Raw genomic sequence first — 26,517 nt, 5'->3', positions numbered from 1 at the left:
TTTTACCTTTCAGAGTGAACTCAATCTGACAGCGTCTGAACCTTTGAATGCACACATCTGTCTGTTTCAATAACAGTTATTGCACAACATTCTTTAATTCTTGTTCCATCCATGAATGAAGAACTATTGTGGCTCAGCAATGGTTGCGTTAGCTGAATGGTCCACTTCAGTGTGCTGTTCACACTTTGACATCATGTGACCAAGATAAAGAAGTACACCACCCCAGGAGGCCCCCCACTGAATTTCAGAAAATGATGATGTAGCATTTCAAAATAAAGATCCTCCAAAATTCTCACTGTGGTTATGCTTTACATGATTTAAGATTGATATTTTGTGGAAATTCCTGATTGTCCGTCCATCATTTCACTTTAGGCTGATAGTAAGCCACCCGAGGGAGGCCCTCAATCAATTTCATATAATTCTCATGTGGCATTTCAAAATAAAGCTCTTCTAAAAAAAAGTGTGAGTTTCCTGCTCGCAAGGTGCGCGGCGAAATATAAATTGGTGGCGCATACGCGTCATGTCGTCCACTGCTGCTCCTCCTCCTCCTCCTCCTCCTCCACCTCCACCTCCTCCACCACCTCCTCTCCTCCCCTGCTGCTGCGCACACAGCTGCTCTGAACCGGGGACGTCACCTGGCCGCTTGGGTCCAGTATTTATTCGGTGTGGCTGCACTGCTCATGATGTCCGGACACCAGTGGCAGGTATGTGGGCTACATGGAACCTCGAGCTGTTCTTGGTTCTTTTGTAATGCGTCGACGTGAGTTCGCAATTCCTCGGAAGCTCTTAAGGGAAACGCTAATTAATTAGGAAGGATTTCATCCTCTTTTTTTCCCCCTCGTGTGACAAACACACAACCATATTTTTCGTTCAGTTTTGTCTGTCTCAGGCTGTGTGATTAGCACCAGATTCTCGGATCTTTTTCTTTTGTTGTTGTTGTTGTTGTTGTTTTAATTGTGATTGTTGTTTTGCCGGATGTCCCTGTAGACTGGCGCTCAGCTCAGAGTGAGAAGTAGTACCGTAACATTTGCTTTTAGTGATTCTGAGCGTGTTGTTGAACACATCTGGAGAAACAACCAGTAAAAATGTTGACTGTTTTATATGGAGGAAAACGTGGGAGGCAATTTCATCATATCAAAATAATATTATTCTTGGCTTCCAAAGCAAACGACAGATGTTATTCTCAGCTGAAATTTGTGCTTCACGTGGAGAGGGAAAAAAAAAGAGACTTCCCTTCCAATGGCCAAAGTCATACATTGCAGCCTGGTAACCTGTCCTTCAGGTGTCCACATAGAAAACCCTAGACAGAGTCCAGAAGCCAAGACCCAGCAGGGCTGACATTGGGACAGATGGTACACCTGAAGTAGGATGTGTGCACAGTGCAATCGATTAAATTCAGTTCAGCATTTTTTTTCAGGACACTCGAAACAGAAGACAGACCAAAACAATCCTGGCCATTAATAGTTTGTAGTTGAACTACCTCGCATCCAATCAAAGGACAAATTCAAAATGAGCTGTGCTGAGCTTTCAAAACTGTGCTTGGTTGCAGTGTTTGTGAATGTGCAAGCCCACTCTTCACACACACACATTTTTTTTTTTATGCTAAATGTATTGCAGGAGTGACCCAGCTGAGCTCTGTCAGATGAGACATTTGACAAACCAGTCGGAAACGAGGAGAGAGTAGGTGCAACACGTCAACTGTTGTTCTCGCTGCCCCTCAGGTCTCCTTGGTGCTGTCACATGCCACCGGCCAGATGTGACCCACTGCTGCCAGGGTGGAAAAAAAACAACAAACCAATGTGCGCCAGGCCCTCATCATGGGATGTGGCACCTCTGTTGCTACAGAAACGCAGGAAAAGAGAGCGGAGACGGGTAGTTATGAAAATGCTCCCTTAATCCTTTCAAGAGTGACTCACGTTTTGGTTGGACCGCCAGCAGCAGGTTTCTGTCAGACGCACCTGTTGCCCTCTGAGAGATCATTTCAGGGTGGAAGGGCAGGTGCAAACAGGCTGTAGGTGGTAGTAAGAATTACTGCAGCGTTAGGATGATGTTAATGAGCCAGAGTGATTGCATGGGCTCTCTTAGGTTTGGCAGATGTCCTACGGGAAAGGTTTTCTTTGTTCTTACACATGTGATTGGATTTGTACGACTCACTTTGTCAGCTACAATTTAAGCAGGCTTCAGACATATCGTGTATTTTTTGTAAGTCATTTTATTTTGGGTATATATACACACGTATTACATTGAATCATTTTCACAGTTGAATCATAGAGTGAACTGAACTGAACTGTTAACAGAAGTCATGTAAGAAGCACTTCCACACATTAGCGGCTGAATTTGCATCCAGATCTTCTTGCAGATGGCATCGCACGTGCCTCTCGCTAATGGACGCCGTCTCTCCTGAAAGCTCTTTTAATTTGTTTAGTTTTGCCAGTCTCTCTGTTACATATGATGTCCCTTGTGTCTTGTTATCCCTCCACGTGTGTGTGAGTGGGTGGTTGGTTGGTGGGTTGATCGGCTGTGTGGGTGTTTCCTCACACAGTTTTATTTAATTAGCACTTTCTCAGGCCAACTGTTTTTTTTTCCCTTTCACAGTCAAGACAATTGGGACTCCCAGTCCAGCTCTGAGTAAGACCCTGCTTATCCATGTAATAGACTCTGACACACAAAACATGTATGTGCCGCCACTCTAGAATTTGTGTGTCATTCACAGTAAATAGTTTTAGTTACACAAAAAATGCTTCTGCTTTTAATATTTAGAATAGCTTCCTAAATGCAGATATTTCAGGATATTTTTTTTTTTTACTTTTTGTGGTAGAAAAGAAAGCATCAATACATTAAAAAAAACAGAATGTAACAGCTGCTGTTCTGCCACAGCTATCACAGCGGCAGTTCTGATTCAGCGATGGTTCCGGCGCTACATGGCCCGGCTGGAGATGAGGCGGAGGTATACCTGGAACATCTTTCAGTCCATTGAATATGCCGGTGAACAGGACCAACTGAAGGTGACTCTGTGTGTGTGTGTGTGTGCGTGTGTGTGTGTGTGTGTGTGTGTGTGTGTGTGTGTGTGTGTGTGTGTGTGTGTGTGTGTGTGTGTGTGTGTGTGTGTGTGTGTGTGCGCACGGTTGTTTTCTGATGCAATCTTCAGCGTAAATGATTTTCTATTTCTCTTGTTTCTTCACTCAGCTCTCCAGTTTCTTCACATTTATGCTGGACAACTTCACACAGCTGAATGGAAACGGTCCAGGTTGCAAGTGAAATACTAACACTTACAGAAAACTGAGATGACAATGTGCTGATTATTTTAAATGCATTGTGACTGAAAAAAAGTTTTTTTTGCTCAATATGTGAGGTTTTCTAACAAACCTTGTGAAATATTGATTGAGCCCTATAACTTGCTTTTATTATTTCCAATGCATTTCTGTGCAGTTAACAGCAGGCCTGTACTCTTGCCAGTGTGGGATACCCTCTGCATATACCCTGTTACTAAGCAACTGCTATGAATGTGTAGGCCAGTGAGTTGGTGTTTTGAACTGACACAGTTGTAGCTTTAGCATGTATTGTGACCCAGGTTAGTTATATATATATATATATACACATATCTAAGACTCAGCCTTTATTGCTTGACATATCTTCCTATTCATAGGTCCTGCATTGCATTTAGCTTGTATTAATAACAAGAAAGGATTCACACTCTATTGTTTTTTTTCCACACTTGTAGTTCACCTTTGTGGGTGCTGTCAAGAGGAGACATGTATCAGACATGGGGGGGGTACAGAAGAAGAGAGGAACAGGCCTCTATAGCTCTATGCTTGTTCATGCTTTGTTTGTTTGCATAAATTAGAGACCATCCTTCTTATTATTATCCTATTAGCATATTGGAGTGGTTTTAATACAAAAGTGATAGCTAACAGAGCTTGATGTGGAGCTGTGTTTAGCTGTTCATCACAGGCTCCAACAAATCTGTCCATTTCAGTAGCTTGTTTGTTGTTATGTAATCCCTTATTTTATATCGGCAGTTGCTTAACCTTAGTGGATGGGAACAACGGGATGAGACAAAGCAAAAAAGTTGCATTTCACTGATATGTTTGTCGTGGACAGTGAAAGTGAGTAATCACTAATAATCAGTTATGTTATTCCAGTAATATGTGTGTGTGGAGTTGATTATCGAAGTCCCAACTAGGCCATGACTTAAAGTGTTTTGGACCTTGTCTCTTACCATCCCTGCTGTCTCCTCCAGACTTGATCTCCCAGCTCATGGACCCACTGGCCGACCCCTGGTTAGACCAGGAGACCTACTACAACTTCATCCCTGTGCCAGAGTCTTACACTGGACCCCATCTATCGTTTCCTCTCTCCGTCTCCGATACAAACACCCTCCTGGCTGCCTTTAAAGAGCAGAAGGTACTGGATGAGTCACCAGTCTGCTCAACTAAAGCTTTGATTGCCTAGTTTACAGTGACTCAGGATTTCATTGTTTTCCCACCCGACAGACTCTACATGCCAGGTACATTTTACAGCTGCTGTATGAGACCAAACAGCTTCTCAAGCGGATGCCCAACGTCACGCACTTGTCGACATCCTGCATAAAGGAGATCACTATATGTGGTAGCTCCCATCAACTCAGTGTCAATTCCGAATTTGCATGATAGAAAAGAAGTTTCAAATTTCTAGAATGCTTGCATGTGCTCTAATGCTGGACTTATGCAGCAGGAGAGTGGGGTTGTCTGTGCTCTCTGAACCTCTGCTCTTTGTTTCTGTTTGGGACAGGTGATCTGCATGGACACCTTGATGACCTGTTACTCATATTTTATAAGGTAGCGCCATCTTAACTGTCCATTCAAATTCAAACCCAGTCTAGATTCCATCGATGTTTAAAATGTGCTGTATTACAGTGATGTCATTTTTTCCTGTGCCCAGAATGGCCTTCCGTCAGCAGAGACCCCCTATGTGTTTAATGGTGATTTTGTAGATCGTGGGAAAAAGTCCATCGAAGTGATTGTGCTCCTCTTCGCCTACCTTCTCCTCTACCCTGACCACATGCACCTGAACAGAGGGAACCATGAAGACCACATCATGAATCTTAGGTGGGTTTCGTAGGAAAATTGAAATGTACACATGTATAACAGGAGCTTCAGAAACTGCAGTATTTCAAATGGTTTTCTTCCAGATATGGATTCACAAAGGAAGTGATGCAGAAGTATAAGGTACAGTCAAGGCACACGTACAGTCTTTCTGTACATGCTGCCATGCGGTACGACTTTTTTCACCTTTGTAACTCACAGGCTCACGGCTGCGAGATCCTCCAGTTGTTTCAAGACGTTTTCAGCCTTCTGCCCATTGCAACAATCATTGATGGAAAGATCCTGATTGTTCATGGAGGCATTTCAGACCAGACTGACTTAGAATTCCTCAACATGATAGAGCGGCACAAGGCAAGTCAGATCACTGAAGATCTGCCTTTTTACAGCTTCAGTGGCGCCTATTGCTGTATTTGCATGTTGACATTGGTAATTATGATAAAACACGTGATCATGATGCAGAATTTTCTGTTTGTTTGAAGAGCCAGTTTTGCAGCACAATGTTATCTACTTTATTCCCATTCATACCCACATCGTTCATGTTAGTTCACTGTGCAGTATTTCTGCCCCTCTTGTCTGCAGGTGAAGTCTGCCATGAGGTTTTCCAGACACAGTTTGGAGCAGCTCAACATCGGCCAGTCCAGCCGGCAGATGAAAAGGATGAGATCCACAGACAGCTCTCGTCCCAGCAGCAGTCGAAGTCACAGCAAGGGCCAGAAAACACCAGGCCAAAGGTTTGGCAGCCGGGCTCGCTGGTGGAAGCTGCATGGCAGCGGTGAAGATCTGTGCCAAGACTGACAAATTCCCTCGTCTACCTCTGCAGAAAGAGACGATGCGGGCTCAGCAGACAAGACAGCGACAACTCCTCCTCTTCCTCGTCCTCCTCGTCCTCTTCGTCATCCCTCTGCTCTCTCCAGACACCCTCCTGCCTCACGCCTCGCCCCTGCCCGTCTTCACCCAGCATGTCCTATTCTATTAATGACCTGCAAGTGCCATTTCTGGACTCTATCATCTCCTCGATTCCCCCTCCCCCACCTTCACAAGAAGAGCGGGAATGGAAACAGGTGGGAGGACTGCACTGAGTTAAAAAAAAATGACATTTGTTTTACTCAATGCAGTAAAAAAAAAAATTGCAGTGACTCTCTAGAATAGAATAGAATAGAATAGAATGTCCTTATTTATACTACATTGAGGAAATTTGCATAATTACAGCCGTAAACACAGTGCAAAGAGAAGATGAAAAAAATTATGTAAATGAAGAGGAAATAAAGAAATGAAATTAATATATCAATTATTTCCATAATTAAATAAGTCTTTAAAAATATAAAGTCTTTATAGATCTGTGTTTTGTTGCACTTGTAATACCTGCAGTGACTACAGTGCAACAGTTGGTGTAATGTAATGAAAGGTTGTGGTTAAATGTTTTTACTGAGTGCAACGTGGCGGGACTCTCCTTGAGAGAACACAAGTCTTCTGTCTCTGCGGTAGATCGTGGACATATTGTGGAGTGACCCCAAAATGCATGACGGCTGCAGTCCCAACACATTTCGAGGAGGGGGTTGCTACTTCGGACCTGATGTCACGGAGAAACTGCTGCGCCGACACGGACTCCATCTGCTCATCAGATCCCATGAGTGCAAGCAGGAAGGATATGAGCTCTGTCACAACGGGCAGGTAGGCGGGAGTCAAGACCACGCCAACCGAGACCAAGACATGATGAAGACTAGAGAGTGATCGAAGCTGAGGCAAGACAAAGACTGTATACATCAAAGAAAAATCCCAACGAAACAGAACCAATAACTAGTGTCTTTTTTTCAAATTCAAGTTTGCTTCTTCTACATATACAGATTCCGTTCTGCTTTGCCCGATATTTTGAACCATTTTCAAGAAAACAACTCTGCTTCATAAAATTGAAAAACAAATGAACTACTAGGAATATGGGGCGTGTCACAAACAAAGTGTAACAAGGTAGCAGCTGGATTCTTTTCTGTTATTATCGTGTCATCTCAGTGCTGGCTGAGTCTCGACCGGTCTTGATCAAAAAGCCCGAGTCCGCCAAGTCTGAGACCGAGATGAGACTGAGACCCTTAAAAAGTGGTCCTGAGACCAAGACCAATCTGGGGTCCTACAACACGAGCAAATGAAGTGCAAACGTTGAGGGGGATTTCAGTTGTGTTTCTCTCTCCTGTAGGTGATCACTATTTTTTCAGCTTCTAATTACTATGAAGAGGGAAGCAACCGTGGCGCCTACATCAAAGTGGACCGAGAACTGGTGCCCCGCTTTTACCAGTACCAAGTCAGCCGCACAACACGCAAACTCACCCTGACACAGAGGTGCGACAGGTGTCTGCCTACACACATCATAGGGCCATTGAGATGCTTTCTTAATGAACAGATGTTTCTCTCTGTGTGTCTGCAGGGTCAGAGCAGCTGAAGGTTCTGCTCTCAGAGCCCTGAAGGAGAAACTCTTCTCCCATCGCTCTGAGCTCATGTTGGGCTTCCAGCAATACGACCACAACAACGCCGGTGCATTTTTCCTCCCAATATGCAATATTTTCCAAAAATATTCCTCTACTTTGGTCTACAAACGTTTCTCCTCCATCCCAGGCACGGTGTCAGTCAGTGAATGGGCTCTGGTTCTGGAGACTGTGGTGAGACTGGACCTTCCCTGGAGGACACTGCGGCCACACCTAGTCCATCTTGCACCAGACGGCAGAGTGAAGTACCTGACCTGTTTTGAAGACATGGAACCAGGGATCCCTCTGGCTCAGGTCTCGGCTGGACTCTCTCTATATGACTGCACTGTACAGTTGTGTGTTGTTTGTTCTCCCACTGCTCCACTACAAGTCAATCAAAAACATTTCATTATCAGTGATTTGTAAATTATAAAACTGAGAATTAATATAAACATAGGTTCCAATGTAGAATCTGAACAGACTGTTGCTTAAGCACCTTGAGACTACAGTGTGTGTATTTCAGCCAATGCTGTATTGACTTTGTTCCAATGTAGCCGAAAGACTTTATTTTCAAAAACACACTCTTTGAATATGATGTGCTTTGTTGATCTCAAATACTAAATGGCAGAATCACAAAAAGAAATACGTGAATTTGTGGATCTTTGTAATGTCTTCGCCAGGTCTGATGTTAATGGTCTGTCTCCTCTCAGGTCACTCCAAACTTGGCTGAAACTTTGTTCAGATACAAGACAGACATTGAGATAATATTTAACATCATAGACAAAGACCACTCAGGTAAGTAATATGTAAGGTCGGGTCAGGAGTTCTCGTGGACGACATTGTATACAGATAAGGTTGTATTGGATGAACTGTGTTCAGGTCTGATCTCCATCGAGGAGTTTCGTCAAATCTGGCGTCTCTTCAGTGCCCACCTGGGGGTGGACATTAACAACAAGGCTATTGACGACCTCGCCCGAAGCATCGACTTCAACAAGGACGGCAGTATTGACTTCACTGAGTTTCTGGAAGCCTTCAGGGTTGTGCACAAACTGGAAAACAAGGAGTCCAGTTGACTGACGTCATGTCAGTGAGTGACAGCAATGTGGGGAAGTATTACAACCTTTGATCTGAGCAGTTCCTGAACAAATACATGAGGATGTAACACAGAGCAAAGTGCTCAAAATAAAGTCCTTTGGAGTATTTGTTGGATTGTGCAATATTTGGGGCCTATTTGAAAAACAAAAGTGTCAGGAATTAAGGAGTCTAACAAGAGTTAGTTGGTTTGTCATAGATCCATTTTTTTGCAGCAAGGAAATATTTTCTTCATGATGAGGGATCCACTGTCAACAGAAATCGGTTTTGTCTCTTTGTGCGATGTTCTATAATAATAATAAAAATGTTAGAGGCACTGCTAGAGTAGCTAACTGCTCTATGTTAGTTAAGTGCATGGGCGAAATGTGCCGATATGTGAAGAGTGGGAAAGGTGTATTAAAAGAGTTTAGAGCAGGTCAAGTTAAGTTCACGCATAGAGATTCTAGAGAATTTTAGTTGCATTGTGAATTTGGATCTGAAAGCTGATTATCCCTAACTTTCTGTGAAGTGTCGCTCATTGTGTTGGAGAGAAGAGTAGAGAAGATTGTGAGGTTCTCAGTGTTGCCTTGAAACCATCTTGTGCACGCCCATTTTTTCCTTTAATTAAAACCAGAACTGACGTTCTTCAGCTATTGGCGTAGAAAAGTATGCTTTCACGAGGTCAAGCAAGTCAAAATGTTTTGTACTTTCAATGTCCTTCAAGAGATTGTTGAGGTCAGGCACAGGACCTACAGGAAGTACATCTCACTTTACAGCCTGCGAACCAGGGCCATCAAACTCTGTTCAAAGTTTTATGCTCAGCAGAGCATCATGCTGTTGTAATGTTGTCAGGAATCCAGCACAACCTGCAGGTCTAATTTGTCAGCAGCTCAAAACATTGAAAACAACCAACAAATCAGTACTTTACAACATTATATATGGTAAGAACATGAATAATTCTCAGACTATGACTACTTGTGACTTATATGTATGATTAATACAGTATTTATATTGAAACTGTTTTGAGTATTTGGAAGAAGAAAAAAAAAGAGAACTGCCATGTTGAAGCATCCAGAATGATGAAAGTGAGTGAACATTATGCAAGACATGCTGTCATTTTGAATTCAGTCTTCGGCCTGAAGAGACTGGAACATTTGACAACCTTGTGATTTGCGGAGAGCCAACTTTATTTTCTGAGCCACCTAAGATGTTGGTAGGAGGTAAATATGCTATGCTACTTCCCTCACGTCCTGGCCACCATAGTTGCCACTGGTGTTAGCAGTAAACCTGACCCGGGCATCTGTATGTCTGTGTAAATGATGCCTTTGAATCTTACATATGTTGAAAAAAATAAGAAAATAAAGGTCAATTTGTGAGAAGAACCTACACGCCCTCGTCTTCCTTTTCTCACTCTCTCACAGCTGCCCTGGTGCTCACCACTTCTCTCCTCCCCTCAACCCCCTCTGTACTTTACCCCTCCGCTCTTCACCCTGAGAACAAACCACAGTGGGAGCTCCAGTCAAGCTCCTGGTTGCACTGCTGGCTGCACTCTGGATCAACGGATCACATTCATTCCAATTTGAGTTGTTCAACTGCACGTTTTCAGACAGCTGAAGGTGTTTCTTGTAGAAGGGTCCTCAGAGTACGTAGATTCAGGATGCAATGGTTTGCACAAAAAATGTGCCCTTTTTTACTTTGTTTGAGGGCTGCTCTGATGTTCCACTGTCGTCCTGGCTACAAGCTCCATGGATACAAAACCTACAGCAGCGTGTCGGGACTTGTTTTCATGAGCATACAGCGTGAACATTTTCATTTAAGTCGTCGAATTTAATCCAAACAACATGTTTGTGTGCCTAGACGACAGACAAACATGCCACAGTGAGCGCATTGAGGTTTTTATGTATTTTGGTATTTGTTTTTTTTGTTTTTGTTTTTGTTTTTTATTACTCTACACCCAAAGCCTTCGACTGTGATGGTAAAATTCCTGCTGGGACATCCGTGGGCGTTGTAGAATCTTTCTAATAAGACTGGAAACCGCACTGAGGCGTGTTACTGTACAAGCGGGATTTTATTTGACATGTTTGACTGCTCACGGCTAGAGAGCAGCACTATCAGTGGCAGCACTGTTACAGCAGTAAGAGGGACAACGGCTCACAAGAAATGTGTGATTTTCTTTTTGTCACGAGATGATGGTTTCACTTGTGTTCTGCTTGATTTTCTTCAGCCCTCTGGTGCTTCTTTTGTTGTTCACAGGAGTGCATTTGGTTCTGTTTTTCTTAGTCTATAAATATTTTATTTCTGTATTTCTTCTGTATCAATATACTGTAATCTCCATTCTTTTCTACTGCATTGTTGCTAAAATTATGTAAATTTTCCCAATATGGGATTAATAAAGGCTTCTTCTTCTTCTTCTTTAAATCAAGCGAGCTTCTATCAAAATATAAATGAGCAATTACTAATGCAAAGGGTATTTCAGTCATGCAAATACCCAACAACTTCCATCTGTCACAGTTCATGTACAACAAGAGCAGTGAGCGCCGATGGCACAGTAGGAAAAATGGAAATTCAATTTAAAGTTTATTCCAGCGAGTGTAATGGGCGGCCATGACTGGCTAGCTAGTGTGTTTCACTGAAGACAAAACAGCAGGATGAAAGAACAGGTATGAAGATTCAACAGTTTGTCAAATCATTTTATTTTTGCACGGCTAAAACTAAAATCAGCTAAATGGAAGTGAGCGATTCCATTCTCTAAGCACAGCTGTTAAATACTTTTGTTTTAATAAATTATAGTCAATTTCTCATGTAATTACAGATGTACTACATCATTGTAAAAGTAAATAAATTTAATATTGAGGTTAACATTAACTACAGCAACCTTGCATTGATTTCTGTTGTTGTTTTTCTAGTGCATACATTTGTAACGTCATTAAAAAAAAAAAAAAAAGCTCTTCACAGACTTGCAAATACCAACTTTGACGTACTGAGAAACTCTCTGGCAACACCAGCGAGCACCGAGCTCTGCTGCAACTCATTTCCTTCCTCCACCTAAAAGCCATGTTGCTCATGTTGCATACACACACGGAACACCAGCACATAAAGCAGCAACCTCCCAAACACATACCGACTCATGCAAAGACTTTGCAAAGAAAAAGAATGTATCCACTTTCATGACTTGTAACGCATACTTCATTACAATAACTTAAAAAATATATGATTCTTTTAAAACCACATGGAAGATTGCATCAAGGTGCAGACGCAGGGCCGGGGAGCGATAAAATGACAACCAGCAGCGCGAGTCAGAACCACGTCAGGATGAGAAATGGATCCTGTTCACTGTGTTCCACTGCTGATGTGAAGAGTATGAGGCAAAAGAAAAAAGTATAATGGCCCCAAGTAGACATAACTGATGGCCAACATTAATTTACTCTGACACGTCGTGCACAGTGAGACACACAGGGGCTGCGGTGGAGGCGGGTTGAACAAAGCTGGCAGCTGGGACCTGAAACAGCTCAACTGTCACTCGCTGTTCTGTTCAACCTTTTCTAATTAAAGCAAAGAAAGAGATTAAATGCAGCTCATTATTATGGCTGTCACATGAGGGGAAACACTGTCAATGCACACATGCACCACAAATCAGTTACGCATGTTAGACACATGTTATTTGTCACACACGACACCAAAAGCACGTTCTCAATGGAAAGTTAATTAGTATAAAATCATGAAAACGCACAAGATTTCAGAATGATAATCAATGAGGTCACAGTTCAGGCCGTTAAAGGAGGAATTGGATCTTTTATGTGTGTGTGCAACAAGCTGCCTCTGCCCTAATCTCACTGTATGCTAAGAGGTAACAGAGAGTAAATATTTTAATGCACCTTCTGAATGGTCTGAGTTTATGATAAAAATTATTAAAAAAAAAAAAAAAAAGCTTTACAGCCTTTTTCACAAACTGCTCACCTTTTCAAGTTTGGTCATGCACAAGTCTGCTTTTTCACTGCATCACACAGCTGGAACTTGGTAAGAAGTCCTGGACGTAGGTGACAGTTGCTTTGGACAGATAAGTCATGGTTCCATAGCTACCACTAGGGGCGCTATCGTAAAAGAAGTTGCAGATTCCTGTGGCCGGGTCCTTCTCGAGGAAATAATCACAGGCACTGAAGGATTTCTGGGGAAGGCAGGTTAGGTGAAAGCAGAGTGAGCCATGGTGAACGTGGACAAACACATGGGAATGATTTCACTTCAAACGTGCAGAGCAGCAGTACCTGATCAGTGAGGAAGAGCTCATTGGCCAGATGCAGGATGCGGTCCACGTGGACGATGCTGCCGATGCAGTCCACCTCGACGTCAGCCACCAGGCCAAGAACCATCACGGTCTCCACTAGCAGCTGCCTGTACTCTGGCTGGGGGACGTGGTTCAAGACCGACTCCACCTGCACTGCAAACTTGATCTCTCCAGCTGTCATCTACACAGAAGAAAGCACAATCCAACACACATCCAAGGTCAAGAGTCAAAGTCAGATGTCAACAGTTTGCACATATGAGGATGTAAACTACCAGTTCAAAGTTTGAATTGAATGTCTGTTCTTTCATTCTCGTGACTATTGACATTGCAGTTTCTCACTGAAGGCATCAAAAGTACGTATGAACACACATGGAATTATGGAGGAAACAATAAAAGTGTAAAATAACTCAAACACGTTTTATATTTCAATTCTTCAAAATAGCCACCTTTCATAAAAAGTATATTTAGAGTTATTAAATGTGTGGGTTTTTTTGCTACATAATTACATATTTCTTGCTCATATATTTGATGTCTTCAGTTTCTATCTGCAGTGGAGAAAGTTGGAAAGATAAAAAAAAAACTGCATGAGAAGGTGCGTCCAAACTTTTGTTCTCTCTGTCTGTGTGTATGTGTGTGTGTGTGTGTGTGTGTGTGTGTGTGTGTGTGTGTCTGTGTCTTTTCCCTTGATGAGCTGATTGGTTCACTGGTGGTAAAGCTCATTAAGGAAACAGACATAAGCGTGTCAATCAGACCAGGTGCACACACACACACACACACACACACACACACACACACACACACACACACACACACACACACACACACAGACAGGATGTGTTAGAAATGTGAACCGGTACCTCTCTAGTGGTGGAAGAAGGCAACACGTATCCGTCGATGGACAGGCCGTGACACTTCTGCAGGATCTTCCAGACCTTCTGGTAGAAACCCACTGGCACCCTGTTGATGGCTCCATCCAGCCGCCGCCTCCTCAGCCACTGGCCTTGTCTCTCCTCCCACTGCAGCTGGCCATCCGCTGGACCGTGGCCCACTGGGGACAGGATCCCACTGGGAGTGGAGGGGCTGCTGCAACGCTGTTGTGACAGCAGCAAAATACTGTTGGACAACACACAACGCTGCCACTGAATCTCATTTCAACCTCATCTCCAGGCACTTTGAATGTATTCCTTGCATGTGCTGTATGTACATGCATGTTTTGGCACGAGCATTGTGCTGTTATTTTGTTATTGTGGCAGGAAAAACAGAGTCTTTCTTGTCTTTTCTTCAGCTGACAGTCAAAACAAGAAGACTGATTGCCCCCATGACTGAAAATAAGGTTGAAATATTGACCACATTGGTCAAGTTTCTCTCCCAAACTCCACCTCAAGTTTCGGTGTTCATGCAGTCATACATGCAGAGTGATGCCACTGTTGTAGATATGGTAACAGTATTTAAAGGATAAGGCTGCTGTTATTTTTATATGCTTCAACTTACTTAAAGAGTCATCATGGCAGAATTGAGCCAATTTCTGGTATACAAAAAAACAAACATTGTTCGAACTATTTTGTGTCTGATTCTTTATCTCTCAGAGGAATAACTCAGGAACTCAGCGCTTCAGTTTTGTTCTATTTTAAGGTTGATGGCAGCCCAATCCTTCAATGCATCAGTCATGACAATAAGTCCAACTGAAAAAATGAACTCCAAAGTTAAAAACAAAAAAATTGTTTCATGGGTGATTTTGCTTCACCTGTAGTCGGCGCTCTAGAAGAGGATTTAAAGAAGCAGATGAGGTGAGATGGTTTACCGTTGAGCGAGGAGAGGTGACATTGCTACTCAGGGAGAGGCCGCCGCTGACGATCTACACATGGTCATGGATGACAGATGACAGAGGACATGAGGAGATGTTCATCATACTATGGCCATGATTATGCTGCAGCCGCACGCAACGTTTTGTCACCGACATGTGCCTTGGTTTCTGAGATGGAATTAAACATGATTATTGAAAATGAGCAAAGCCGGCCCTGGAAAGATCTGCCACAAACACAGTGATGTAGAAAGGCAAAGCTATGAAGAACAGCATGGCTTAAAACCTGGTCAACAGTTTGGTTGTTAGCACCAAAGTTAGTTATCGTCACATGCTTTTATTAGCAAACCCAACCCACACTGAGAGGCCGAGAGTCATCCAGCTGCAAGCAAGCACAAGCAAGGACAGTGTTATAGATAGATAGATAGATAGATAGATAGATAGATAGATAGATAGATAGATAGATCGATAGATCGATAGATAGATTCTGTGTACAGATTGATTTCTTGCTTGACTGACTCTTCCCACCTGCTTTATCTCACTCTTTAACTTGTGTATTCCAGTGCGTTCAGTCTTGGTTGGTCCAGTGTGGCCCAGTTCATGAATGGAGATGGCGGGACTGGTGGCCATTGACTGGATGGGTCGCACTGATGGACAGACAGAAGCACCATGAAAGACTTGTGGTCCAACCTGAGGGAATTTGTTTTTTTAAAAATCTAAAAATCTTTAAAAATCTGTCAGTTTGTGAAAATCAGTCAAGACTCAGCCAACACTAGAATGACAGATAACAGAAAAGAATCCAGCTGCTGCAGTTTTACACTCTGTTTGTGACACCTAGAGTGACACATCCCCTTATTCCTAGTTCATTTACTTTTCAATTTTATGAAGCAAATTAGTTTTTTTTGAAAATGGCTCAAAATAGTTGGCAAAGCAGCAAAAAAAAGCAACCTTGCTGAAAGGAGATGTTGCTGTTCGATTTAGAAGCAAACTTGAAACAAAATTTAGAAAAGATTCCAGTCATTTTTTTCTGTTTTGTTGTTATTTTTCTTTGATATATATAAAGTCATGTTCTGGGCTTGGTCTCGATACTCCCTGGTCTTGATAATATCTTGGTCTCGGTTGTTGCGGTCTGGATTACAACACTAAACACAGGGGTGACTTTAAGGTGAATGCACAGTCAAGAGAGCGACCTGGTGAATATCCAATTGCATCTCTTAGTATTTTTGCAATTTCTGTGATGCAAGTAGGCACAATATCACTCGCAGAGTCAAAGGTGAGAACCGACGGCCTCACATCTGGACGACACCTGACTTGAAACAAAATGACACTTGCACAGTTTTTACCAGACACGGAGAAACAAAACCCTGCACAAACTCACCGCTTCTCTCCACCCCAAACTCTTTGCCGCTGAGGATGTGATGCAGCAGATTCTTCATGTCGAAAGGACTCAGGTTCATCAGGCTCTCGGAAGCTTCCTCTCCTGCAGAGGCACCGCGGGGTTCATTCAAGGTCGCTACACAGTCAAGTGATCGTTTTTCACCACGCGTGAGCGTTCCCTACTCTTCCTCACCAGAGCAGTGCAGGCTGCGAGCCAGCTCAGTGGCCATCACCTGCATGATGAGGCCCATCCTCAGCCGCAGCATGTCCCCAAACAGAGACGGCTGGGAGCGCATGTACATGGCCAGATACACCATGATCTCCTGAGTGACGAACCAGCAGAGAGGTTGCACAGCAATGAGAAATGAGTCAGTGAAAGGTGTGAAGGAGGGGAAAGTGAGAGATTTACCTGAGTGAGAACAGCGACGCTGATGTCCTGACCGCTGGCTTCGTAGATCAGCGTGTTCAGCTCCTCCGGTGGAAGTGGGCTGAAGAGAAAAAACACTCTGGATCCCTTTGTGGTCGTTCATTCAGTTAAACTTGTGTGTTTTGGACTTACACGGTGATGACTCTCTCCCTGGGCTCAGGGGGCAGACCTACGGTCAGCTGTTTGTGGTGGGAGATCAGGTCTGTGCAGGCCTGAGGAACGTGCAAACACACACTGATTAGAATGGTTTGAAAGTTGAAAACATGTATTTTTACTTGCAAGTTACCATTGCTATATCTCAAGGAAATAATGAGGAGAAGTTACTTTGCTGTCATAGTTACTTTAAATTATTTCTCTTCACAAAATAGTAACACAGGCAGACATTACAATAACTGTGTTATAAGATCACAGAGAGTTCATTTTTAGAAAGAAGAAATGCTAGAAAGAATATTTATGATCCTCTTCTTGTCTCAGGGAGGCTTCACTGTTCTCTCCTTAACGTCCACATCAGCATTTGTGGAAAATGTCAACAAAAGTTAACAAAACTGTCGCTGACTGTGTAGTTTGATTCTGTATTATTTTTATCATGTAAATTACAACTCGGTGCATCATTTTTATCATTCATCAAGCCACAAACTTCCAGTGACTCACCTCGGCTAAGACCTCCACCCTCTTGCGTAGTATTCCAGAGATGTATCTGATGAGTCCCCACTCTTTGCACACTCCAGCCTGCACATACAACTCCTCCAGCAAGCAGCGAACACTGACTCCGCCATGCCCTGGACCCGACAATTCCACCAGCCAATCGGCTCCTCTGCTCAGCAGAAATATCAAACATCATTGTATGAGTCAGTGTCAGAATATCAATGACCGTGTGAGTCGGCGTCATGTCCGTACTTCATGACGTAAAGGATGTAGAGAAGGTCAGCCTGGTCTTGCAACGTGGGGCACTCCTTCAGCTGCCGAACCAAAGCTGCAAAGTCTGTGTTGCCCTGCGAGTCCTGAGGCAGGTGCAGATCAGCACAACTGTGGGGCTGTCAAGGGACATCAGAGTAATTAGGCTTCAGTCACACAAGAAGAAAATAATCCCCCGTTTTTCTACCTTCGGCTGCTTGACTTGTGGCCCACGATGAGGCTGTGGAACCTCCAGCAGGTTGAGAGATCTACGGTGTTTTCTTTTGTCAGGAGCCACGGGCAGATACATGGACGACTCTGAGGAGCATCAGCAGTAATCAAATGAACATACATAGAACATAGAACACTCCCCTCATCTGAAAACAACCTGTGGGTTGTTTCATTTGATTAGATGACTCTAAAGGTGTTCCAGGCCACAGTCAGTCAGTTCTGAGTCAAACCAGCGTAGTTTGACTTTGAGGGCGACTGCTTTGACTCCAACTCACTGGGCATGTTGAGGCCCTGGACCTGGGCCATGAAAGACAGGATGTCTCTGGTGGTGTGCTCCGCACTGAACACATGGTGATGCCCCCTCTGGATGGGAGGAAGGTGGGATTTACTGGTGGTGCTGTGGAGGAGCTGGCTGAGGTACTGGTCAAACTGGTCTTTTGAGCCATCTGCAATTAGAATTATATTCAGAACTTTATTTCATTTCCATGCAACTGGCACACTCCGTTTATTTTTGTCTTTGCTTGGCTACCTGAGGGGATGTTGGCACTATACTCTTCATCGTACTCGTCATCACCCCCTACATCCTCAAGTAAGCTTTCGTCGTTCTCTTCATCCAGGAAGCTGAGGCGTGTGTGGAACGAAGTGGTCTGGAAGCTGGAGAGGTCTGACGTCTGCACCCTGTGGAGACGTTCACAGTCGCTACAATCAAAACAGGCCAGAGACACAGATGCAGCAGAGTGGCGATCAGGTGGAGACGGACCTCGCCCCGGCAAAATAGCCGTCCTGTAGTTTCCTCAGTGTGGACAAAATGCATGGATCCAGCGCATCTCCATCTTCAACTGGTCAAAGAACACATCACAGTGACATTGTGACACATCAGCAGTTGTTGGCTCGTCACAGGAGAACAAGTTAGATATCGTACATATCGAAAAGAAATGTGAGTATTAACTTTTTTTTTTCACTAATTAAACTTTAGTTTAGTTTCCTACTGGACCACACGAAGAAGAACAAGAAGAACATGAGCGCAACCTCAACCACTGACTGGAAGCCGACAAACGTCTGAGATTTGCCAGCGTGAAAGCTAAGGAGACAACGGTGGACTTCTGAAGGAGACGTCACACTGAGCAGCAAGCACAGACAGTAAATGAGACCCGCATTGACGAGGTGAAGACCCCCAGAATGTGAGATAAGCTATGAGATCTTTTTACCCAGCATGCTCCGGGTGATTGGGAAAGTCAGCGTGGGCCGTCCGGTCATCCTCCAGCAGGAGGACAGGTAGGCCAGCTCAGTCCGCAGCATCTCCACGATCATCTGGTTATCCAGAGCCAGGTAGAAATGGTGCTGATCCAGGAACTGGAGATCGAGGGCGGATAGAAAAGTTTATCTTCAGTAAAACTAAACGCCACCATCTTTAACAATCACAAGATGGTCTTACCTGAGGCGCAAACACATAAGAGCGATTTCTAATCTGGTAGAATTTGGACGTTCCCAGAACTCCAATGTGTCTGTAAGGCCTCCCGCTTAAATTCAGCTTCTTGCAGTTTCCTGCCGAGCACATGGGTTACTACTGCAGTTGCACACGCTCATACAATCAGGCAGAAAGCGCCTTTTACCCAGTTTGACGTAGACGTGGCTCAGGATGCGGGCAGGCAGGACTCTGATGGGTAAAACCTCTGACATGGTCTGAACAGAGATCCCATGATCAGTCAGCATCTCCTGGATCTCTACCGTCTCTGCTAGAACACACACTGAGAGACAAGACGAGAAGGAGAGAAGAATCTGCACAGTCAGCCGACACTGGAGCCACTCGCTCATTCACTCACACTTCTGAGGCTGTTCCTGTTTGAAAAATATAAAAAGGCCCAAATTAAATAAAGACAGCTGAGCAACTGAAGCATCGAATTGTTGAGCCACGCGATGTCTGAGTGAGCACAAAGCACAACAGATTTGCACAAATGGGAACAATTTGCAAAAGATGAGCTTGTTGTCTTTTTTCAAATCCTTTCAGTCAGTGCACATTTTTTTCAATTGTGTTCAGTTTTATTCATACACTGATACATGACTGATATTTATCTTCGATTCATATTTTAACTGACAACTTTTGCTGCTCTTTGTAGGGACACATTATAGGATCATTCAATCACCAACCTTGTACCACGACATCTGGTTTGAAGTTGGTAGAGAATCTCCTGTTGAGGGGATCGATCTCTCCTGGCGCTAAAAAACCCTGATCAAACGTTAAAAAGAGACAGAGACGCAGCGACTGAGTGGTTTCATGCTTTCACCGTCTTGTACAGCACATTTCTCACTTGTCATTTTAAAATCTGAGTCATTCCTGCCACGATTTGGCTGCAGATGAGCTACCCCGGCGAGAAGACAACCCAAGATGTAGAGCGACTGGCCCCACATGTGAGGCAGCTGCCCCATGGCTACTCTGTCCACTGAGTGAGGGCTGCTGTACTCCTCCTCCACCTGCAGGGGGCAACACGCGACTTTTATGGTTCTCTCTGAAAATACAGTGTACCGGATGGATCTCATCCACTGCAACGTCACTGCCTTTACTTTTGCGGTTGTTGCAATGCATGCATTTCTGAGTATATGAGAAATAAATAAATAATAAATAAATTTCAACAGGTAAGATTCACGTAAGTGGCAAATTATTCCTCTGCTTTTTGACGTACAGCGTCCACATGCAAACTGGTTATAGACCACTGGGATTTAGCAAAACATTTTTCAAGGTGTAGGTGCTTTGCATGCATTGGTGTGGCTTAAACACACATTTTGTGAAACACGAGGGTTATTACACAACTTGTACGTGACAAATGTGGTTAAAAGTCATCGCACATGGGACTGAGTCCTATTCCATACTCTCAACACACGCAGCTCAGCAACTCTACTTGATCACACACCAGCATGGACTTGTTTTGTTTCTTGCTGTTTGCACTTGTTATTTATGACACTGAAAACATGGACCCTTGAAACACAGAAGATCTTTATAACTCACACAAGAGAATTGAAAAGTGACTTCAGTCACGGTGCTTTGCCATGTTCATACCTTGTCACTGGGAACTGAATAAAGTTCAGGCAACAGTTTGATGCCGTTCTTCCCTCTTATCAAAATGCCCTCCAGTGCCTCGCGGTACTCCTGCACCTGTGTGAAGCACAACACCATTGGCTCACATGATACATCCGCAACCTTCCAGGAAAAAAAACCTATATGGATCAGCTTGTTTGCTTGAGCTACCTGCACTTGATCCTCAGTGAAGAGTCCATCCAGGATGAGGTAAGTCCAGAACACAGGCCACTCACATTCAATATTCTCAAACAGCTTGAGCTCTGCTGGGTCGTAGTGCAGCCGAGATGGGTCCTAGTGAGACCAAAGCCCCAAACAGCTCCGAGTATGAGGAAGCAGTAGCCAGTAAAAAGAAGAATCAAATCATTTAGATAACATGCAGGATATCTGACCTCTTTTGGGCAGCGATAGCCATCCCTGATGAAGCGGCAGCAGCCATATCGGCCCTGAAGTCAGAGAGGGGGGCAGAGTGAGGGGGGGGGTCACTGATTGGTTTATATGAAATGGTGATCTGAAATTGAACGTACACGCTACCTGTAGTTTGTTGATAATTTCTCCTTTCGTGATGGCCACCAGGTCTGCATCCTCAACAGCAAAGGCAGGGAAGGAAATGATAGACAGAAGGCCAGCGTCTATCTCTTTCGAAGTGGAAGCTCTTGGCAGCATGGAGCACAGGATGGACTGAAGGGAAATACGGCGGCATGATTCTTCCCAATATAGGATAGAAATACTTGGAATTCAAAGTTTGGATCCAAATGTGCTTTGGTTACCCTTTGGTTACAAATCAAAGCCATAGAAGTCGCTGGTCAGGCAAATTAGCAAAAAATTGACACTGGTCACATTATCATGCAAAATACACTGTGATATTGTGAACTTTAGTAAGTCACAGCATGGAAGCATACAATATTAAATTTTTTTACACTCTTTCTGTAACAATCTGCAAGTAAAGAGAGAGTATTGCAGTTATCCAGAGAGTTTCTGTGAGTTATAATAAGCCTCTCCTCACAACGGCTGAGCAAAGGTAGTGAGGAGCGGCTGGAGACAAAGCCGGTGGTACCTGGCAATGTTCCACTTCATCAGGCAACACGTGGATGACTGACTTGGGCCCTCCGTGTGCACCAAAAAGATCCAACTCATCGATAGCCTCCAGAGCTGCCTGCAAACAACCAGAAAATATGAGGAAATCAGGACTCTGGCTTTTGTCAAAAAGTAAATGCTGACAAGAGAAAGCTGTGTGTCGTCGCTACCTTGGCCATTCCCACAGAGCTGCCGTTGAGCTCCGGGATGCCTTGGTTGGTTTTGTCGCCTCTTTCCCACATGCCATAATCCTACACAGGGGAAACTATATCAACAAAACCTTTGTGGCCAACTTCAACTGAAGTGGATGCAGAAGTTGGATGAGCAACCATCCCCCATGCTTCCTATATGAATATGCAAAATTATGTTTTATGAGGTCATCCAGTTAAAAAAAAAAAAGAGTTCCTGTGACAGTAATTAGGAGTCAAAAGACGTTCTTCTATCAAAAACAAAGAATTTTGTTGAAGAATTTTGTAAAATAAACATTTTTAATTGCACTTGCTTTATGCCTTAAGTCCATGAGCAAGATCTCATGGGCATTTGTTTTCTATTAAAACAGGTTGATTTTACTCACCGCCACTTTATAGGCAGCCTCAATGTAGAACACCAAGTTTTGAATGAAGGCGACCTCGTCCAGGTTTGAGATGATACGCAGACCTGTGCGACACATCACACACACACAAGGACTGACAAATGCACGGCTTGATTTTCTTGCGTTCTTGCAGGCAACAATTTTTCTTGTTTTTTCGTCGATGTGAGAAAGTAGTGCGGCAAGTATAGTTGTTTTATAAAGCCAAGGTACATTACTACGGTACCTGAGGCCGTCATCTGCGCTAACATCAGCAGGTAGATGGAGGTGGCGTCCACCTGGAGGTGGCCCCACTGCTCATCCCCAACCACTGTGGCACACGTGGGAGTGTCGTATTTTGCGTGTAAGCAATCCTTGGTGCTCTGAGTGTGTTTGAACTTCTCCACCTTGGCCACCTATAGAAATAGACAGATGTCTAGCATAAAGTGCATCGCATACAGAGACTTATTTTTCTTTCTATATCATTACACCTTTAGATTTTGGTTGTTTTTCTGAATAAACATCATATTTAGAATATTACATGATATGATATGGTTTATGGATGTATCAAGGCATCTTATAAAGTATTTTTGTTTGTTTTTGTCAAGAGCTGATATGGCTCCTGATGGTATTAGCTGAGCAGAGGACGGAGCTTCTTGGCTTTATTAACTGGACCATTAGAATCTGTGTTCTGCCTCTTCACTTTATTTTCAGCAGCTGGTAGTACATAGTTTTGATGAAGCCAAACATCATAATGGTTGTCACTTGACTGTGAAATAGAAATTGATGTTGCAACACGTAGACAGCAAAGACCATGTGAATCATGGCTAATTAAACTTTGCTTGTCTGACCTTGTTACAGACATGCTGTAGAACCGGAGGGTGATCAGATTTATTTTGGCAGCAGAGAGGAATGTCAGAGAGGAAAACAACTGCAGTCTGGAGTGCTACTTCACCTGTCTCATCATAGCCTGGAGAAGTCCTTGCATGAGTTTTACGACACTCTACAGAAAGACAAAATGAAACGATTTCAGTGATAAAATAAACTCTTAGGTCAATAAAAAAATGTATTACATTAAAGAGATCAAAATGACAATTTTATCTGATCTGTGCCACTGTCCTTCTAATGATCACATGTACTTTATTACAGGTTAGTAGGTTTTAATGAGATAATTCAGTTGTAATGTTGTTAATAGTTTCTGACAAATCCAGTAAATGTGAAAGTGTGAAAGTGAAATGCAAGAATTCAGGAAAGCCTGGTTCAGATGTAAATCATTTAACATGTTATTTAGTGAAAAGTTATTGCATTTTAAACAGATTGGTTTCTGTTCAGAGTGTCGCTTTAAGCATTAAGTTTTGTTTTTTGTTTTTTTAAGATTTGGACAAAGTTTGGGTATAAAATATTTGTTCAAACTTGCTGTCGGATCAGAATAGAAATCAGTGTTACTGCACATAACTATTATAACTATCATTAATCTCTAATACGCAAGCTAAATTCATGAGCACCTCAAGTAATGTTGAAAACAATTCATTGCTTTTTTTTATTATTCAAAATATTTAAAAATAACAGTGAATGTCTTTATTCAGATTTGACATTATTTAAACAAAACAATCCTTTGAAATATATCAAACAGTAAATAACTAATTTTTGCTCTATTAATGGATCAATAGGCAGTGCAATGCTTTCAGCTATAGCGTAGATTTGAAAAATTGAGAAAGCTGTGTGACACAAAAACTGCATGTCAAAGAACAGACAAAACAAACATACAGTGGTGTACACATTAACTCCCTCAAAAACGCACCTGCTCCAGTTCGTAGGCCTTGGCCTTGTCTTCGTCGCGATCTGCATTCTTGCGGTAGGCCATGCCGAGCCCCCACACTGCAAGGACACTGTAGACGTTGTCCCGCACCCAGGCATCCTTTTTCTGGGCACTGGCAGGCAGAAGTCCTGTCACTGGGTTCTTCAACAATATGAGAAATGGCTTTAACAACAGGAGGAACTGCACGGCTTCTGGAAATGTTTCACATCAGTCTTCATACATTCACTGGCAGTCAACCATTTACCACAAGGGAGAAAGTGGGACAACAAATTCAAGACATGACCCGAGCTCCTTTGATATTAAACACACACTTCATCGGTATGCATGGCACTGTTTCCTAACAGCTTTAAGCATTCTGGGTCACAGTTTGAAGGGACGGCAACTGGTTGACTGGGCCCAAGTGTCAACTCGAATGCCGAGAGATAAAAGTACAGCCCTCCAACCCTCAACCTGCTCTGAGAGTTGAACTTTGCTCACACTTTTGTTGTGCATGCAACAGTTGTATTGAACTAGTCTTTACAGGTTACACTTATACTTGTCAAGTATTTGTGCGTTACCTCACAAAAACACAATCAAACTAAGACTCAACGCAAAGAAAATGCATCCCCAAGGTTTCCATATTTATATCATTGTCAGGCATTTGGGTGTTTTCCCACGACAGTGGAAAACTCTACCCAGGCAATCATCGATCTGTGTAGTTATTGGACACTTAAATACACAAGCCATGTTTTGACCACAAACAAAAGCACAATTACCCCCCCGCAATCCAGTGGGTTGCGAATCAATAGTAGCACAATGTCTGGCACACAACAACAATGTTGGCAAAGCGGTTGAGGGGTTGGTGGGGTGGAGGTGATTCTTTCATGACTGACTTCTCTCCCAACTAGTGGCAGTAGTTGGGACTCACCTGATGGCACAGGATGGTCTCTTGAACGAGCCTGGCATAACCATCCAGCCTCACTCCCGAGTTACTGCGGCTCCTCATCCCCACTGATGATCACTGCGCAAACACTACGACACAATCACACAACAACAACAACAACAACAACAGCATACAAGTTCAAGCGTGTACAGTGACACTGTGGCGGACCTTCCCGGTAAATACGCACTTACGATGGGGGAACACGATCCAGGAAAGTCAGTTTTAATCTCCGCGGGAAGACATCGTGCAGTGAGCCATCTCTGCAGCCCGCTGCTGGAGCCGTCTGGCTTTGACAGCTGCTGCGGAGACTCTGCTGTGTTGGGTAGCCTGCTAGCCGAGTAGCATCCAGCGGGTGGAACACACACGGTCCAGATCTGACTGGTTGAGTGACCAGGCGCGGGAGAGCTCTGGTGTCTTCCCGCTCCAGATGCAGGGTTCCCTGATGTCGATGCGTGACGTTTCCCCTCCAGAAGGATGGCACAGTGAGGGTAGTTGTGAAAGCGACTGTGCGTTCATTCTGAAAAATACATGAAGTTCCTGTGATTTGGGTATTTGTCGACAGGGGACGCCAAAACCACGCCAACTGTATGGTTAAGAAGAAGAGGAAAAAAAATTCTATAATTAAATAAAGATTTATATAAAATAAAATAAAAATAAATAAATAAAAAACGTTCATCCACTTAAACATAATTTACTGGTTCTGTGCCTTACTTGGCAAACTTGACAGGTAGTGTTTTCAAACAATTTGTCTCTCATTTACTTCGTTTGCTAGCTCCACTCTTCAGACTGTGTAAGCTTAAATATTTCTCCAAAGGTTACCCTTTGTAGTGTCATAAAGGGCGTATCTCCGTGACAACAGACAGATCAATTTACAATCAGTCTGCACCATGCGAGACTTAATTGCCAAATGCCAGCCGTCTTGTAAAATAATAATTGATTTTTAGATCCAGCAACGTACAGCATAATACTGTAATAGTTCTTTTTTTGTTTGTTTGTTTGTTTTAAGTGTATTATCAATTATGTTAGTGTGATATATATATGCCTTTATCACAGACATTTGTATTTATTTGGTGTGTTTTTTTCCCCTGTAATTGCTCCTATATACTGCTTTCCCATAATCTGCATTCTTTACCACATTTATTTTGCAAATAGAGGATATTTTTTCACACATTAGGGGTTCCAAGTTCATTGGGTTCATGACGGTACCCGCTTTTCTACGCATCCTTTCCAAGTGTCACTGTTTACATTGATGCAATGTAGTAAAAGGACGTGTGTTGTTTTCTCAAAATGTAGGTGGTCTTTGGACAATACGTCCAAATCTTGTATGTGTTTTCGTACTCATTTTATCACCATTATTATGTTTTTAAAACTATTTTATAGGGTTGTAAACAGCAGGGAGAAACGCAAGACACAGAAATCTCCCTTGACTGGAAGCCAT

At 43.2% G+C, this 26,517-nt stretch overlaps 2 protein-coding genes across 9 annotated transcripts; one reads left to right on the top strand and one right to left on the bottom strand.

Annotated features, from left to right (window-relative positions):
• The first annotated feature begins 575 nt into the window (after positions 1–575).
• ppef1 (protein phosphatase, EF-hand calcium binding domain 1) lies at positions 576–9,230 on the top strand. The gene is made up of 19 exons (XM_076048124.1): positions 576–704; positions 1,722–1,872; positions 2,596–2,628; positions 2,878–3,005; positions 3,187–3,247; positions 4,241–4,404; positions 4,494–4,608; positions 4,771–4,817; positions 4,921–5,087; positions 5,171–5,207; positions 5,286–5,435; positions 5,664–5,815; positions 5,905–6,145; positions 6,570–6,755; positions 7,273–7,415; positions 7,501–7,607; positions 7,689–7,852; positions 8,248–8,332; positions 8,417–9,230. The coding sequence occupies exons 2-19, from the start codon at positions 1,818–1,820 to the stop codon at positions 8,608–8,610; spliced, it is 2,229 nt and encodes a 742-aa protein (XP_075904239.1). The 5' UTR covers positions 576–704; positions 1,722–1,817; the 3' UTR covers positions 8,611–9,230.
• A 2,056-nt stretch (positions 9,231–11,286) lies between these two features.
• Positions 11,287–25,624, bottom strand: LOC142902745 (phosphorylase b kinase regulatory subunit alpha, liver isoform). 8 transcript variants are annotated; one of them, XM_076048180.1, is made up of 34 exons: positions 25,271–25,624; positions 25,065–25,168; positions 24,140–24,298; positions 23,294–23,341; positions 22,586–22,754; positions 22,345–22,427; positions 21,941–22,021; positions 21,751–21,849; positions 21,228–21,374; positions 21,086–21,139; positions 20,865–20,987; positions 20,676–20,771; positions 19,985–20,092; positions 19,769–19,847; positions 19,234–19,368; positions 19,056–19,165; positions 18,829–18,973; positions 18,381–18,459; positions 18,150–18,298; positions 17,896–18,066; positions 17,598–17,707; positions 17,393–17,529; positions 17,147–17,309; positions 16,628–16,707; positions 16,478–16,556; positions 16,262–16,391; positions 16,070–16,171; positions 15,220–15,338; positions 15,050–15,073; positions 14,635–14,745; positions 13,748–13,981; positions 12,871–13,071; positions 12,566–12,773; positions 11,287–12,150 (listed from the first exon to the last, which is right to left on the bottom strand). In XM_076048180.1, exons 2-33 carry the CDS (start codon positions 25,140–25,142, stop codon positions 12,600–12,602), a joined length of 3,777 nt encoding a protein of 1,258 aa, XP_075904295.1. In that variant the 5' UTR covers positions 25,143–25,168; positions 25,271–25,624; the 3' UTR covers positions 11,287–12,150; positions 12,566–12,599. The 8 variants fall into 8 exon arrangements, with proteins under 8 accessions (XP_075904295.1, XP_075904277.1, XP_075904268.1 ...); XM_076048171.1 differs by having other exon boundaries at positions 11,288–12,145; XM_076048162.1 differs by having other exon boundaries at positions 11,287–12,773; positions 25,267–25,624.
• Positions 25,625–26,517: the final 893 nt, after the last annotated feature.

This window comes from Nelusetta ayraudi, unplaced genomic scaffold (assembly GCF_046127955.1).
Source record: "Nelusetta ayraudi isolate G7.1 ecotype Tasmania unplaced genomic scaffold, CSIRO-AGI_Nayr_v1 ptg000005l, whole genome shotgun sequence".
NCBI classification, from domain to species: domain Eukaryota; kingdom Metazoa; phylum Chordata; class Actinopteri; order Tetraodontiformes; family Monacanthidae; genus Nelusetta; species Nelusetta ayraudi.
This window is presented reverse-complemented; position numbering and strand designations above follow the sequence as displayed.